Raw genomic sequence first — 16,412 nt, forward strand, 5'->3', positions numbered from 1 at the left:
CTGTCATACAATTTTGGTATTTCACGAGTTATCTCCACGACATGAATTATTGTCTAAGGCAATAATGCAAACTCCGAAGAAATTGTTCATATCGGATAACTATAGCATAACTTGTAAAAACAGAACTATCGGAACCAAGTTATTGTAACGAAGAAATTTTCGGCTCACAAATTTATACTTAATTATAGTTTCATTGTTTAATTTTGTACGAACTTAAGGGGCTATACCAGTGTGACGCATGAAAAATTAGGCGATTTTCGTGAATTTTTTTAAGAGAAGATACGCTATTGAATATTTCACACTGCTTTGAACGTAATAAGGCATGTTTTCGGCTACATTTTAAGATTTTTTTTTTACAAAAATGTTGAAAAATAACGGAGTTATTTGCTGTCTTCGGAGGTGCCAAAAAAAAGTGCCCCAACTACTGGCGCGATTCCGGCCGAATGAATAGCTGAAACAAAAAAAAATTATATGTTTATTAAATTTAAAGATATTTCCTATACAATGACCTACGATCTTTGAAAAATATCAAAAATTAACAAAATGGCGTAATTTTGAAAAGAAAAATCGCTTTTTAGGTAAAAAAATTGTCGTTTTTTTAATGCCAAATTGACAATTTTTAACCAATCATAAAGATCGTAGGTCATTGTATAGTAAATGTATTTAACAATACTCAATTTTAATTTGAAATCAATCGGTTATTTTCTTGTTGAGTTATGATTTAGCAATTTTGAAAAATGTCGTTTCGAGAAAAACGCGTTTAAAGTTGCACTTATATATGTCTGCACCTCCGAGTGGTATTTTTGAAAGTGTCACACTGGTATAGCCCCTTAAATACATATACATATATAATTATAATATCGCCCAAAAACAAATAAGTATTAAACTTTGCAATAATATTTACTTTGTTTATGCTTATTGTTTACAGATAAAATATTTGATATATCAGCATTCACAATATCTGCACAGTTTTGGCCTACTTTTAATAAAGAAAGTCTGGAGCTTCCTGACGAAATTGCCAACGAGTTTGAAAAATACACTAAAGCTTATGAAGCATATAAAGGAAATAGAACATTAAATTGGAGGACAGTAACTGGACGAGTTCATATTCTTATTGAAATAGGGCAACGGATAATAGAAATGACAGTATCACCAACACATGCAATCATATTATACCACTTCCAAGATAAAGGTGAGTTTTTGGTAACATGCTTATCTAATAGGGCTCCAAAATTTTCAGGAAAAAATTTAACGTGCGAGTACAAAAAATTAGCTATTTTTTTGCTTTGCTGATCTTTGAATAAAAGCTACTACTAATATAAAGGCGAAAGTTTGTGAGAGTGTATGTTTGTTACTTCTTCCCGACTAAACGGCTGGAGCGATTTTAACAAAATTTGGCATGGAGTCAGCTGACATACTAGACGTAGGCTACGTTGTACTGCAACTACTTGAGAAATTCGAAGAAAATTAATTCGCGGATAATATCTTGAGAACTTTCTACATAACTTTTCCAATTAAAATGCTTTACTTAAAACGACCCCCAATTCCTATGTACACTTTGCATGCCCAACGATTGGAATTTAAGTGTGCTATGCCCAATCCTTAAAAAAGGAGACCCCACAAACTACGCCAACTACCGTGGGATAAGCCTCCTCAACATCGCGTACAAGGTTCTATCGAGCGTATTGTGTGAAAGCTTAAAGCCCACCGTCAACAAACTGATTGGATTTTATTAGTGTGACTTTAGACCTGGAAAATCAACAACCGACCAGATATTCACCATGCGCCAAATTTTGGAAAAGACCCGTGAAAGGAGAATCGACACGCACCACCTATTCGTCGATTTCAAAGCTGCTTTCGACAGCACGAAAAGGAGCTGCCTTTATGCCACGATGTCTGAATTTGGTATCCCCTCAAAACTAATATGGCTGTGTAAACTGACGTTGAGCAGCACCGAAAGCTCCGTCAGGATCGGGAAGGACCTCTCCGAGCCGTTCGATACCAAACGAGGTTTCAGACAAGGCGACTCCCTGTCGTGCGACTTTTTCAATCTGCTGCTGGAGAAAATTATTCGAGCTGCAAAACTTAATCGAGCAGGTACAATCTTTTATAAGAGTGTACAGCTGCTGGCGTATGCCGATGATATTGATATTATCGGCCTCAACACCTGCGCTGTTAGTTCTGCTTTCTCCAGACTGAACAAGGAAGCAACGCAAATGGGTCTGGCAGTGAACGAGGGGAAGTTGAAATATCTCCTATCATCAAACAAACAGTCGTCGCACTCGCGACTTGGCTCTCACGTCACTGTTGACAGTCATAACTTTGAAGTTGTAGATAATTTCGTCTATTTAGGAACCAGCATTAACACCACCAACAATGTCAGCCTGGAAGTCCAACGCAGGATTACTCTTGCCAACAGGTGCTACTTCGGACTGAGTAGGCAATTGAAAAGTAAAGTCCTCTCTCGACGAACAAAAGCCAATCTCTCTAAGTCGCTCATAAGGTGCAGAGGCTTGGACGATGACAACAACCGATGAGTCGACGTTACGAGTTTTCGAGAGAAAAGTTGTGCGAAAGATTTGTGGTCCTTTGCGCATTAGCCACGGCGAATATCGCATTCGATGGAACGATGAGCTGTACGAGATATACCACGACATTGACATAGTTCAGCGAATTAAAAGACAGTGGCTACGCTGGCTAGGTCATGTTGTCCGGATGGATGAAAACACTCCAGCTCTGAAAGTATTCGACGCAGTACCCGCCGCGGGAAGCAGAGGAAGAGGAAGACCTCCACTCCGTTGGAAGGACCAAGTGGAGAAGGACCCGGCTTCGCTGGGAATATCCAATTGGCGCCATGTAGTGAAGAGAAGAAACGACTGACGCGCTGTTGCTGACTCGGCTATAATCGCGTAAGCGGTGTCTACGCCAGTAAAGAAGAAGAGTTAAGAAATCTTTGCGCCTATATATGTATATTTAACTTAAGTTAATTTTTTAATGTTTATATTTTATTAATTAATATTTTTGTTTCGGGCTGTTATTTCTAAATTATTAGAAGATCGCATTATGTCTTCATAGGGCGCAAGTATTTTTGATAAATGTGAAATATGATATAGAAAGGAGCTATTCTTATATATGTATATTAGGGTGATTCAAAAATTTTTTTTTATTTTTTTTTCAATTGGTACTCGCAAAAATAGGTTCCTAGACACCTCTAAGAAAGCCTCTCCAAATATGAGATTTTAATTGTAACGGGAAGGTCCTCCGCCTAACGGTTTTCTATTTTTTCTTATTATCAGATAGAAAAATTTATATCTCGCTTCCAACTACTTGAAAAAATATCTTGTTAATTAGATTTTGTAGGAAATTGAATGCTCTAAAATATGGTCTCTTATGATTTTTTTGTAAACCCAACCGTTTAAAAGATATTAACAGTTAAAATTTGATGATTTTTGGGAAAATTTTTTATTTCTTAATAATTTTATAACTCAATGAAAAAAAATTATTACGAATAGGTTTTTGGAGAGGCTAACTTAGAGGTGCTTAGGAACCTATTTTTCAGAGTACCAAACGAAAAAAAAAATTTATTTTTTTTGATCCACCCTAATATACACTGATTTTTGACGATGAATATCTCGTAAACGCTTAACTTTATCGAAAAATTACTGTAGACCATTTTTATAGAGCAGTAAATTTCCTATAAAACTATGAGTTTCATCATTCATAATAATTTTTTTTCATTGAGTTATAAAATTAATAAGAAATAAAGAATTTTTCCAAAAATAGTAAAATTTCAACCGTTAATATCTTTTAAACGGTTGGGTTTACGAAAAAATCATAAGAGACCATATTTTAGAGCATTCAATTTCCTACAAAACCTAATTAACAAGATATTTTTTCAAGTAGTTGGAAGCGAGATATAAATTTTTCTATCTGATAATAAGAAAAAATAGAAAACCGTTAGGCGGAGGACCTTCCCGTTACAATTAAAATCTCATATTTGGAGAGGCTTTCTTAGAGGTGTCTAGGAACCTATTTTTGCGAGTACCAATTGAAAAAAAAAAAAAAAAATTTTGAATCACCCTAATGTATATATTGGGTCAGTTTCTACGAGAACATATTTTTTGTTACTTAAATCTATTATATTGTCGCATAATGCGATAGGAAAAAGTAAAAAGAAGATTATTCCGTACATGCCTTTACTCTTATGTTATCCTTATATATAATCCGTCCTTTATTAGTCGTTACAGTATTTCCGTTATCTTTTTTTACAACGTGCTTCGCGTATTTTCTTACGTTCTTATTACGCCTGTGCGTTTTGGAAAATATTACGTCACCTGGATTATAGTTCAGCTGCTTTCGATTGCGATTATGATCACGCAAGACTCTTTCTTGGTTTTGTTGTGTCCGTTCTTAAATTTCGGGATACCCCCTTTGATTATAAAACACGTCCTCGGGTTTCTCGTTGGTAACGGAATGTATGGTTTTGTTGTACTGCCGAACAGCTTCAAAAATGTGGTCTTCCGGTGCTGAATTATTCTGGTCAGCTAAAACTTTCGCGATTTCAATAATTGTACTGTGCGTACGCTCAACTTGTCGATTTGTAGTAGAATGGAACGCTGGCGTTTTTGTGTGCGTTATTTGTAATCGTTTGTAAATTTGTTGTGCACATATGCTTGTAAACGATGGATCGTTATTAGTCATTAAAAATTTTGCGTTTGGGTATATTTGTGAAAGAATCTCGTCGACGTATTTGTATGTACATATCTTTCCTTGAAGGTATTTGTCTAAAGTAGCAAAGTTGTGAGTATTTGTCCGTTGAGCTAATGTATATGTTATGGCTCATGTAGAATAAGTCTAAGTGTATGTATTCACCTACTTTGTTTGGCGTTGGTGCGGAACCAATTGGTTGTTTGTTTGGTCGGCGTTCGTATTTGTTTGTGAGACAGATTTCACAGTCTTGTACTTCTTTTTTACAAGCGTTACGTATGTTTGGCCAGTAATATTTTAGAGAAATTTCCTGTGCATTATTTTTGTAGATTCTGTGTGCACGTCTATGTTTTTTTTTTTTTTTCTTTGTTTCCGAAGGGGGAATCTTCTAAAGATACTACCAGGGTGGGACCACGCCCAGACAGTAATAATTAACTATTCTGGACTTGCGAGACAATATGCCTACGTACTAAACCCTTAACTCCGGCTGCTGTAGCTTGTAGTCGGTGCAGTCGGTGTAGTCGGTGTTCGGTTTGTTCTAAGTTCTAGGAGCGCTATTGCGGCCCACTCTTTCATTTTAGCCCACACCAGCTGTAATCGCAGCATGTGACTCACTATGTTATCGGGCGTTATGCTTTCATTTGTCAGCTTTTCTATGGTCTCTCTCTCTACATACCTGGAGCAGGTAAAAAAGACGTGCTCTGCGTTTTCTGCGGCTCTTCCGCAGAAGGAACATTGTGGCCAAATTTGTTCCCTGAAACAGCCATGGCCCGATAAGAACTGCGTTAAGTAGAAATCTGTCTCCCCGTGTTGTCTGTCAATCCAGGCTGATACATTCTTAATTAATCTATGGGTCCATATTCCTTTATCTGCCGCATCCCGTTGCTTTTGCTACTCATCGAGACTTGACTTTCTCTCCTTTTTACGCTCGTCGACCGTTAGGCGCCTATTCATTGCTTTTGTTTTGCGGTAGACTCTACTTAACTCAGAGGCCATTATATCCGGTGGCATAAGACCAGATATGATAGCACTCGCCTCGTGCGAACGCACAGGCAACTCTCAGGGCACATAACCTCGACGCAGCCTTTGCTATATTTACACAAGTTTTTTGACGCAGAGCTGTTCCCCATATGGGAGTTGCGTACATAAGCATTGACTGGCTAACTTTGGCCAACAGAGCTCTCCTTCTTTGACTTGGGCCACCAATGTTTGCCATGATCCTCGACAGAGCCGCAGTCACTTTAGCCGCCTTACCATGTGTGTCATTTATGATTTGTTTTTGTTGTTCGATGTCGGTTATGTCGTCAACCATGTTATGAGTTAGAACGATAGAGGCATTGGGAAATGTATTGATAATGTCATTTTCGGCGTAAAATAATAATTGTTCGTCTATTTTTATAGCGTTTACTACTTGCAATTAACAAGTGCTCAATGCCTTCCCTTTCACAGTAGCCTTTCAAACCGGTAAGCGCGGCTCAACCCCGTCGGTTACAACCCGTCTTGGAATTCCAAAAATCGCTGCCCGTTTAGATAAGCGGTCGGTGACAGCCTCGGCTCCATTGCCCTTGGTAGGATACAACTACACAAGTTTCGAAACTCCACACTCCAAACGTCCGTTACAAACAAGATATAATTATACGCCTTTTTCGTTATCTCCATTGGCCCTACATGATCAAGATGGAAAGTGCTTAATGGCTGATCCTCCTTCGCCCCTCTTTCTTTCTTGGTGTCAGTTACGATGCCGCCTGCTGCTTTTGAACCAAGTAATGGATTACAGAAATTCTTTTTAACGGCTTATTGGGTCTTCTTTATGGAAAATTGTCCCTGCTTGTGTGCCTGTTCGGATAATATCATCTTCCATCTATGAAGGTACTACTATTAACTCTTTTGCGAATCTTTATAAAGTAAATAGCTTTTAATAACCTTATGTGTCAACGAAACTTCTAACAACAGACATCTCATTCTACTCAAGACGTCCCCGTGCCGCATCTTTGAACCACTGCGATGTTCGATCCCATAGTCATAATCCTGTAACATCATCGCCCAACGAGATACCCTTACTGGAACTTCATAGCAAAGGCGTTGCAGTCAGTAACAATTTTAAAAAGAACTCCCAATAAGTAAACCCTCCATTTTTTAAGTGCATCCGCTATTGCCAAAACCTTGCAATTCATAAAAGTGTTATTTCTCCTTGATCGGCTTGGTTTTCGTACTCACTTTAGTTTGCAAGAACTGACATTTTTCCCATTTTATCCGTAAATTGAACTGTGCCGCCCTTTCCAGAATTGCTTCTCCTTCGCTATGCCCTGATCTACAGTGGCTCACAGCTTATTTCGTGTGCTCTTTTATTTAAAAAAAAATGTGAAATATTTTCCATACCTTATTTATTTTTAAAAAATCTTAAATGTACATTCAAAGCAAAGTTATTTTACATTACGAACACATCCAAATACATTCAAAATAATTTCCTCTTAAGTATAATATACACAGCAAAAACAAAATACCAGGTAAATCAACGTCACATCTTATTTCGTGTGATTAACGAAACTTAAAAATACATGAATGTTTCTTAGAATTAAATGAAGCTTTTTGTAAATTAATATTTTGTAGGGTAACCTTTTTGCTTTAAAACCGATCTTAGCCGGGATTGCATGGAGCCAACGAGTTTTTTAGTGTATTCTGGAGATATTTTCTCCCATTCCGCCACCAACGCTGCTTTAAGGTCTTGTTGGTTGCTAATATGTTGCTTTCTAATGTTTTTCTCGAGAACACTCCATAAATTCTCTATTACGTTGAGATCAGGCGATTGTGCCGGTGTTTCTACCAAATGGGGACAGTTCCATATAAGCCACATTTGCACTAACTGTGACTTGTGCTTCGGGTCATTGTCTTGGTAGAATCTAAACCTGTCTCGAATGCCCAATTTTTCTGCACTTTGTAGCAAATTATTTTTTAGTAAATTTAAATAAATGGTTTTATCCATATTTTGGTCTATAAAAACTAAATTGCCGACACCAGCTGATGACATACAGCCCCAAACCATTACGTGTCCTCCGCCATGTTTAACTGTGCCACGTAGATTCTTCGGTTCTAACTCCGTGTTGGGCTTACGCCATACAAAAGACTTTCCATCGGAACCAAAGAGGTTAAATTTGCTTTCGTCGGCAAAAATAACGTCTTCCCAATACGTTTCGTCTTTATTGATATACCTTTCAGCGAACCGCAACCTGGCCTTTTTGTTACGCTCACTAACAAACGGTTTGTTTCGAGCTGTCCTGCCATGGAAATCAGCTTTACGTAGAATCCTTCTTATTGTTTCAGGATTGCATGACTTACCAAGCACTGTCTCAATCTCCTTTGTCAAGTCTGGAGCACTTATAGTTGGTTCTTTTTTAATTTTTCTTATAATCCACCTTTCTTCGGCTTCCGTGAAAATTTTATTTGGGGCATTACGACCTTTGTCAACCACTCTATTTTCACGAACAAAGCGTTGGATTATGTATTGGACGGTCGAAATACTTAAATCCACAATTTCAGCAATTTTTTTCTGGGTTTTTCCATTTTTGTAATGCGAAATCACCAATTCGCGCTTTTCAATAGATGTACGACGACCCATTACGTTGTATTCAAATTAAACTCCGTGTCCACCAACTTTCAATGTGCTAATAATACTAAAAAATTACCTAATGTACCATTCAAATCAAATTTGTCTATTCTTACTAAACGGTATACCGACGCCAATAACGGTAATAGTTTTCACACGAAATAAGCTGTGACGCTGATTTACCTTGTATTTTGTTTTTGTTATATATGTTATACTTAAGAAGAAATTATTTTGAATGTTTTTGTGTGTGTTCGTAATGTAAAATAACTTTGCTTTGAATGTACATTTAAGATTTTTTAAAAATAAATAAGGTATGGAAAATATTTCACATTTTCTTTTAAATAAAAGAGCACACGAAATAAGCTGTGAGCCACTGTACATCTTTAGAGGAATAATGAGATCGTCCATGTAAGTGACCACCGTACCGTCATTAACAAGAACGCTCTCTAAATGATACAAGTCAATGCTAACGTTTTCTTTGCCGTTTCAAATAGGATATAAACAAAAATCTGTAAACTCTTTCAAAAAACTTTTTTCCGTTTCTGAGTTTTCGTTCCCAGGAACCACAGACGGTTCGAATTTGTCTTTTCCCCTAAATTCGACGTTATCTCCCGATATTATCATGTCAACTTGTTTCAATATGTTGCTATAATAGCTTAAAATATAATATCACCTTCATGGACGACATGAAAGGTCATTTCTAAATTATATCTGTCGATGTAAATTTTACGATTAAAGCGGCCCATCGTGTTGAGAATACCTATGCCTATGCCTTTCAACTGTTCTCGTTCCTTAGATAATTTAACCCCACCTAAGATCATGAAAACATCATACCGGCGTCACTATCGGAGCCATCGTTCTCACTAATGGTAAGTCCGTAATGCTCGCAAAGTCGGTCCTGTAAAGTAGTTTTTCGCTCGTTGGCTAAAAGTCCCACTCCAATTAATTTCTCTTTTAAACTAAATGGTGAATTATTACAAAATATTTTTTACGATAAGTGAGAATAAAATAATACAATAGTAAAACGTTAAATAAACATTACTTTAAATTGGTTATTGGTTACAAAATCCAAGTAATATTCCGCTTCTTGCCATTCTATTTGATTAATACAAATTTTAGAATATGATGTACCAATGCTGCATACTCTGTTTACTTTCTGAAATCTGAATCGACAAGCGCTTGCCTCTCAGTCTATTTCGACGCTCTCGCCAACTGAAAACAATGCTGGTTGCTTAAATTGTTCACTCTCTGCTGCCGCAAAATCTGAATCGCTCCTCACTCTCGACTGCGCTTAACAACACCGAATCGGCGTTGAGTTAAAGGTCGACACCGGTCACACAACGCCAAGTTAAGAGTACCCGATACTGTACCTTTAATAACTTTCCAGAATTTTCTTTTAAAGGACAAAAAGTCTGTTTGTGCACTGTGATTATAAGTTCACGGTGCACTTAACGGTCGACACTGGTCACTTCAGGCATATATCAGAGTACCCGACACTGTACCCTTTTACAAATTCCTAGAACGTTCTTTATAATAACCACAAGTTTGTGTACTTTGATTATAAATTAACCGTGGCCTTAAGGGGCTATACCAGTGTGACACTTTCAGAAAACATTTTTTTTTTATTTTTCGATAGTCTATATTTCCAAAAATATCCTGTGAAATCGGCAAGGTCGTATATTGAATAGTTTCTGGATGGCAGCGTTCTAAAGAGCGACCGCTCGCAGGTACCCACATTTTCTCGAAACGACATTTTTCAAAATTGATGACATCATAACTCAACGAGAAATTAACCGATCGACTTCAAATTAAAACTAAGTATTTTTGAATAAAAAATGACAATGACCCACGATCTTTTTGATTGGTTGAAAATTGTCAATTTGGTATTAAAAAAACGCCAATTTTTTATCTAAAGAAACGATTTTTTTTTTTCAAAATTACGCCATTTTGTTAATTTTTGATATTTTTCAAAGATCATAGGTCATTGTATAGAAAATATCTTTAAGTTTAATAAACATTTAAAATTTTTCTGTTTTAGCTACTCATTCGGCCGGAATCATGCCAGCAGTTGGGGTACTTTTTTAGCACATCCGAAGACAGCCGATAACTCCGTTATTTTTCCACATTTTTGTAAAAAAAATCTTAGAATATAGCTGAAAATATGCCTTATAACGTTCAAAGAAGTTCGAAACATTCAATAGCGTATTTTCTCTTAAAACAATTCACGAAAATCGCCTAATTTTTCATGCGTCACACTGGTACACCCTTAATAGTCGACTCCGGTCACATTGGACAAAAAGTCCAAATCACCCGACACTACTTTTTCTGCCACTTTCTAGGCCACTTTAGGTTAAAAGTTTGTTTAGTTTTTCACTAAAATCACTTCAGTTTCTATTTTTATTTTAGCTTGCATACGTGAAGGGATTTGTATCCAATTCTGACTCCACTTGTAGGTTTCCCTTTTATTTGCCGTTCAAAAGAAACACCTTTCAGTTTATACAATTGGTCAAAATCGAAATTACTTTTAGTTCTTGCATTTTTTTATATTACACAAACTTAGATTTAATTTATATGGTGATCGAGAGAAAACGCGTCTTGATTTGTCGGCTGTTCGTTATGAACATGGTACAAGGGAGTAGCGAAAGTGACCATTCACAGTACTTAACCTACCTATAAAAACATCATGGCCGCCTCTGGTGAATAAGGAAGGCGAGAGGTCAAAGCGGGTTGCGCAAAACGAAAAAAACTATTACAGTTATTTATATTTTAAAGTACTATATACATATATATACAGCGCGCCAGTCGTTTCTTCTTTTCGCTACGTGTCGCCGATTGGATATTCCTTCTCCACCTGGTCCTTCCAACGGACTGGAGGTCTTTCTCTTCCTCTGCTTCCCCCGGCGGGTACAACATCGAATACTTTCAGAGCTGGAGTATTTTCGTCCATTCGGACAACATGACCTAGCCAGCGTAGGCGCTGTCTTTTAATTCGCTGAACTATGTCAATGTCGTCATATCGTCCAAGCTTCTGCATCAAATAGTAGGACGGGAATTATGAGTGACTTATAGAGTTTGCTTTTTGTTTGTCGAGAGAGGAGTTTACTTCTCAATTGCCTACTCAGTCCGAAGTATCATCTCTTGGCAAGAGTTATCCTGCGTTGGATTTCCAGGCTGATATTGTTGGTCGTGTTTACGCTGGTTCCAAGATCGACGAAATTATCTACGACTTCAAAGTTATGACTGTCAACAGTGGGGGAGTGCCAAGTCGCGAGTGCGACGACTGTTTGTTTGATGACAGGAGATATTTCGTCTTGCCCTCGTTCACTGCCAGACCCATTTGTTTTGCTTCCTTGTCCAGTCTGAAGAAAGCAGAACTGACAGCGCGGGTGTTGAAGCCGATGATTTCAATATCATCGGCATACGCCAGCAGCTGTACACTCTTATAGAAGATGATACCTTCTCTATTTAGTTCTGCAGCTCGAACTATTTTCTCCAGAAACAGGTTGAAGAAGTCGCACGATAGGGAATCGCCTTGTCTGAAGCCTCGTTTGGTATCGAACGGCTCGGAGAGGTCCTTCCTGATTCTGACGGAGCTTTTAGTGTTGCTCCACGTCAGCTTACACAGCCGTATTAGTTTTTCGGGGATACCAAATTCAGACATCGCGGCATAAAGGCGGCTCCTCTTCGTGCTGTATAAAGTAGTTTTGTAATCGACGAAAAGGTGGTGTGTGTCGATTCTCCTTTCACTGGTCTTTTCCAAGATTCGGCGGATGGTGAATATCTGGTCGGTTATTGGTTTGCCGGGTCTAAAGCCACATACGTAAGGTCCAATCAGTTTGATGACGGTGGGCTTTAATCTTTCACACAATACGTTCGATAGAACCTTATACGCGATGTTGAGGAGGCTTATCCCACGGTAGTTGGCGCAGATTGTGGGGACTCCTTTTTTATGGATTGGGCATAGCACAGTTAAATTCCAATCGTGGGGCATGCTTTCGTCCGACCATATTTTACAAATAAGCTGATGCATGCTCCATATGAGTTCTTCGCCACCGTTTTGAATAGCTCGGCCGGCAATCCATCGGCCCCCGCTGCTTTGTTGTTCTTCAGGCGGGTAATTGCTATTCGAACCTCTTCATGGTCGGGCAATGGAACGTCTGCTCCATCGTCATCGATTGGGGAATCGGGTTCGCTTTCTCCTGGCGTTGTGCGTTTACTGCCATTCAGCAGGCTGGAGAAGTGTTCCCTCCATAATTTAAGTATGTTCTGGGCATCGGTGACTAGACCACCTTTGGGGGTTCTACAAGAGTATACTCCGGTCTTGAAACCTTCTGTAAGCCGTCGCATTTTTTCGTAGTTTTTTCGAGCATTACCCCAGTCGGCCAGCTTATCACGTTCTTCGTACTCACGCATTTGGGCCTCTTTTTCTTTCTGCAAATGCTTCTCGCTTCCCTCTTCAACTCTCGGTACATATCTCATCCCGCACGTGTTGTAGTCGATCGTAACGTTGCGAGATAGGCAGCCTGTTTTCTCTCTGCTGCTACACGGCACTCCTCGTCGTACCAGCTGTTCTTTTGCACTTTCCGAAAACCAATGGTTTCGGTTGCAGCTGTACGTAAGGAGCTTGAAATGCCGTCCCACAGTTCCCTTATACCGAGTTGTTGACGAGTGTTCTCAGAGAGCAGGAATGCAAGCCGAGTAGAAAATCGTTCGGCTGTCTGTTGTATTGCAGCTTCTCGACGTCGAACCTTCCTTGTGTTTTGTTGGCGTGCGTTTTTTGCTGCACAGAGGCGGGTGCGAATCTTGGCTGCAACAAGATAGTGGTCCGAATCGCTGTTAGGACCTCGGAGCGTACGCACGTCTAGAACACTGGAAACGTATCTTCCGTCTATCACAACATAATAGACCTGGTTGGTGGTTTTTCGATCCGGAGACTGTCAGGTAGCTTGATGAATCTTCTCATGCTGGAATCTAGTACTACAGATAACCATATTTCGGGCCCATGGAAGTCGATCAGCCTCAACCCATTTGGGGATGTTTCGTCGTGGAGGCTGAATTTACCGACCGTAGGGCCAAAGATACCTTCTTTGCCCACCCTGGCGTTAAAGTCTATGACATCGTGGCGGGGACATCTCTCAAGTGCACTCTAAGCACTCATAAAAGGCATCTTTGGCCACATCGTCCTTCTCTTCCGTCGGGGCGTGGGCGCATATCAGCGATATGTTGAAGAACCTCGCTTTGATGCGGATTGTGGCTAGACGTTCTTTCACCGGAGTGAATGATAGTACTCGGCGACGGAGTCTCTCCCCCACCACGAATCCCAGAACCTACTTGTCTCTGTCCTTGTCCCGTCCATCGCATTTCTTGGATGGCGGTGATGTCAGCCATTATTTTCACGAGGACATCAACCAGCTGGGCAGCGGCACCTTCCCAATTAAGGGACCGGACATTCCTGGTACATGCCCTCAATTCGTAGTCCTTATTTCGTTTGCCATGGTCGTCATCAAAAAGGGGGTCTCTCATCCGAGGCTTGTTGTTTCTTTTCATTGGGGGTGTTTTTTTACGTGGCGTGTCCCAAACCCAGCGCACAACCCTGCGGAGGGGATTTTTCGTCTTCTCACTTTAGCTCGCCTTCAAACGGATGTTCTTAGGCTACCCAGAGGATACTTGGTCAAAGACCGGAAGTCGTGAGCTGCTTGAGTCATATGTAAAAGAATCGTTTCGGGCCACTCCCAAGTGAATGGCGATCAGAAACTTTCCTCACTTGCGTGAACTTCTACACATGACTCCATCCTCCCGCAGTTGCACTCGCTTTTGAGAAATGCCGCTCAGCTGGTACTGAGGTACCAAGTAGATGACAATACTTTTTTGAAATTCCGTACAGTTTTGGGTAAACGGTTTTAATTTCTTCCCAAGCATCAATAGTGTTTCGACTTAGTTCTAATACCTGACAATTAAAATAAAAGCTCAATTCATCTTGTGGAGATGTAAAATCGTAGTCCTTCCTCCTTCTTTTGTGCACTAAAGTTTTGTGAAGAGCCCTGAGGTCAAACTCGTTCTCTACCGATTCCACTGACGACTCGCTGCCCGTTTCCTTGGTATCATCTGCAACTGTTATTTCAGTACGTAAAAACTTTAGAACTGGGGACAACGCTAATGGGTCTTCGAAATGAATTATTTTGAATGTCGGGTCGAGTAATGTTGATGCAGCTAGCAAAAAGGAATGTTCGATGTAGCCAAATCTACGATCAAACTGATTTAACACGACATCTTTTAGTTTTTCAGCGACTGGCTGGTTGGCTGAACTATTTCTCACTATTTGTTCCCGACCACAGTAATATACGAACATAGTTTAATGAACCGTTCAAGCACGTAGTAGGTCGAATTCCAACGTGTTTTTACGTCCAAAATTGGCTTTAGCATTTTGCTTTCAGCTACTCCGACAGCATCTTGCATATTTCGAATATCACTTCTTTTTAGTCACTTAACTATTTCTTTGCATTTTACAACAACTGCAGTTACTTCAGGATTGTTCAGTGAGTTTTCACATACCAAAGTGAGGGTGTGTGCAAAACAAGGAATATGACGTTTTTTGCCAAATGAATTTTGTACTGCTTTTACGATGTTTGCACCATTGTCGGTCACTACAGCCATTACTTGTTTTTCGTCAATAGAAAAGTCTTTCAAAGCAGCAATGCGAACTTCGGAAATATGTGGTGCAGAATGTGCTTCCGTTAATTTATAAACGCCAATTGTTCCATTAAATTGCTTCGTCCCATTTACACCATGAATGGTCACACCAAGCATGCTATTCATTTCTACATCAGTCCAGATATCTGTCGTTAAACTCAAATATGAAAAAGTTTTTAACATCGCTACACATTTTTCTTTTTCTTCATCGTACATTTTTTCAATGGGAGCTATATATGTGACCTGGTCTACGAAAAGGGAACTAACGTGCGAAAAGTAGTTTTTTTTTTGGATTCTATCACGTGAAAAAGCATCTCATCTTCCATCCGAATCAACTAAAAAGTGAAAATTGATTTTTTGACACCTAAAGCCCCTTTCCGTAGACCAGGTCATATATAATAAATATATTTATTTTGTTGATATTAATACAAAAAAATTATAAAAAATATTCATATTTGTATAAATTTTAACTTAAACAAAACACAAAATATTCTAATTTTAGTTTGTTCACATTTACATCTGTCAAACTAAACTTTATCGTTATTGCCAACCACTTTTTTTTTGGAAAAATCATAGCTATTGTGAATGAACAAAAGCGATGAACTGGCAATGCCTCTAGTTCAATATACAAGCTATGATAGCTTATGACAAGCCAACATTATTACGCTCCGTCTCGACAGGATAAAATCTATGGCTTAGTAACTGTCAAATCTATCAAATCTATTGCCATTTCCAAATCTGTATGTGGGCATTTGTTATCATAACATAATCATTTGCGCAAAGGCGCAGGGTAGGTAGGTTAGAGCTGATGTAGCGCATGCTTTGAGCTCTTGAAAAACTTATTTTATCATATTGCCAAATGCCGTCGGGTAGGTAGCTGATGTAGCGCATGATTTGAGCTCTTGAACTGTTTAAATCTTTTATGAGGAAAATAAAAAAAAGGATTACGATCCTTTTGTTCACAAATGTATTTCTGGGAAAAATACAATAATAACAAAGGATAAAGATCCTTTTTTTACAAATGTATTTCTGGGAAAAATAAGATAATAAGAAAAGGATAAAGATCCCTTTTTCAAATGTATTTCTGGGAAAATGAGAATTTATATTTTCGGACTACTATATAATAATTGTGGCATAAATTTTAAATACCAATTAAAATAATAAATTTAAAATGAGAAATGATATTTTGATTTATGCTTGTATAAGTTTATTAAATTTAAGACTTTGCTCATTCCTAACCCAATTTGCATAATTATTCTGTAAATATTAATTTTTTTGAAAAATGTTATTTTGAAAATGTACTTTATTTTATTTTTATAATATAACACAACACAATCGTCTTAATATTCGCTCTTCTAAAATGCCGTCGGCATATGTGTAAATGGGATATGTTGCCTCTTCGAAATTTTCA

General features: G+C 38.5%; 1 protein-coding gene across 3 annotated transcripts in view; it reads left to right on the top strand.

Moving 5' to 3' along the window:
• The window catches only part of LOC105228065 (anaphase-promoting complex subunit 2), a 172,713-nt gene that overhangs the window by 88,707 nt on the left and 67,594 nt on the right, over positions 1–16,412 (top strand). For all 3 annotated transcript variants that reach the window (XM_049451248.1, XM_049451249.1, XM_049451250.1), the window contains exon 6: positions 929–1,192. In XM_049451248.1, the coding sequence (XP_049307205.1) occupies positions 929–1,192 (264 nt within the window). The remainder of the gene's footprint in view (positions 1–928; positions 1,193–16,412) is intronic.

This window comes from Bactrocera dorsalis, chromosome 3, assembly GCF_023373825.1.
Source record: "Bactrocera dorsalis isolate Fly_Bdor chromosome 3, ASM2337382v1, whole genome shotgun sequence".
In the NCBI taxonomy this organism is placed as follows: domain Eukaryota; kingdom Metazoa; phylum Arthropoda; class Insecta; order Diptera; family Tephritidae; genus Bactrocera; species Bactrocera dorsalis.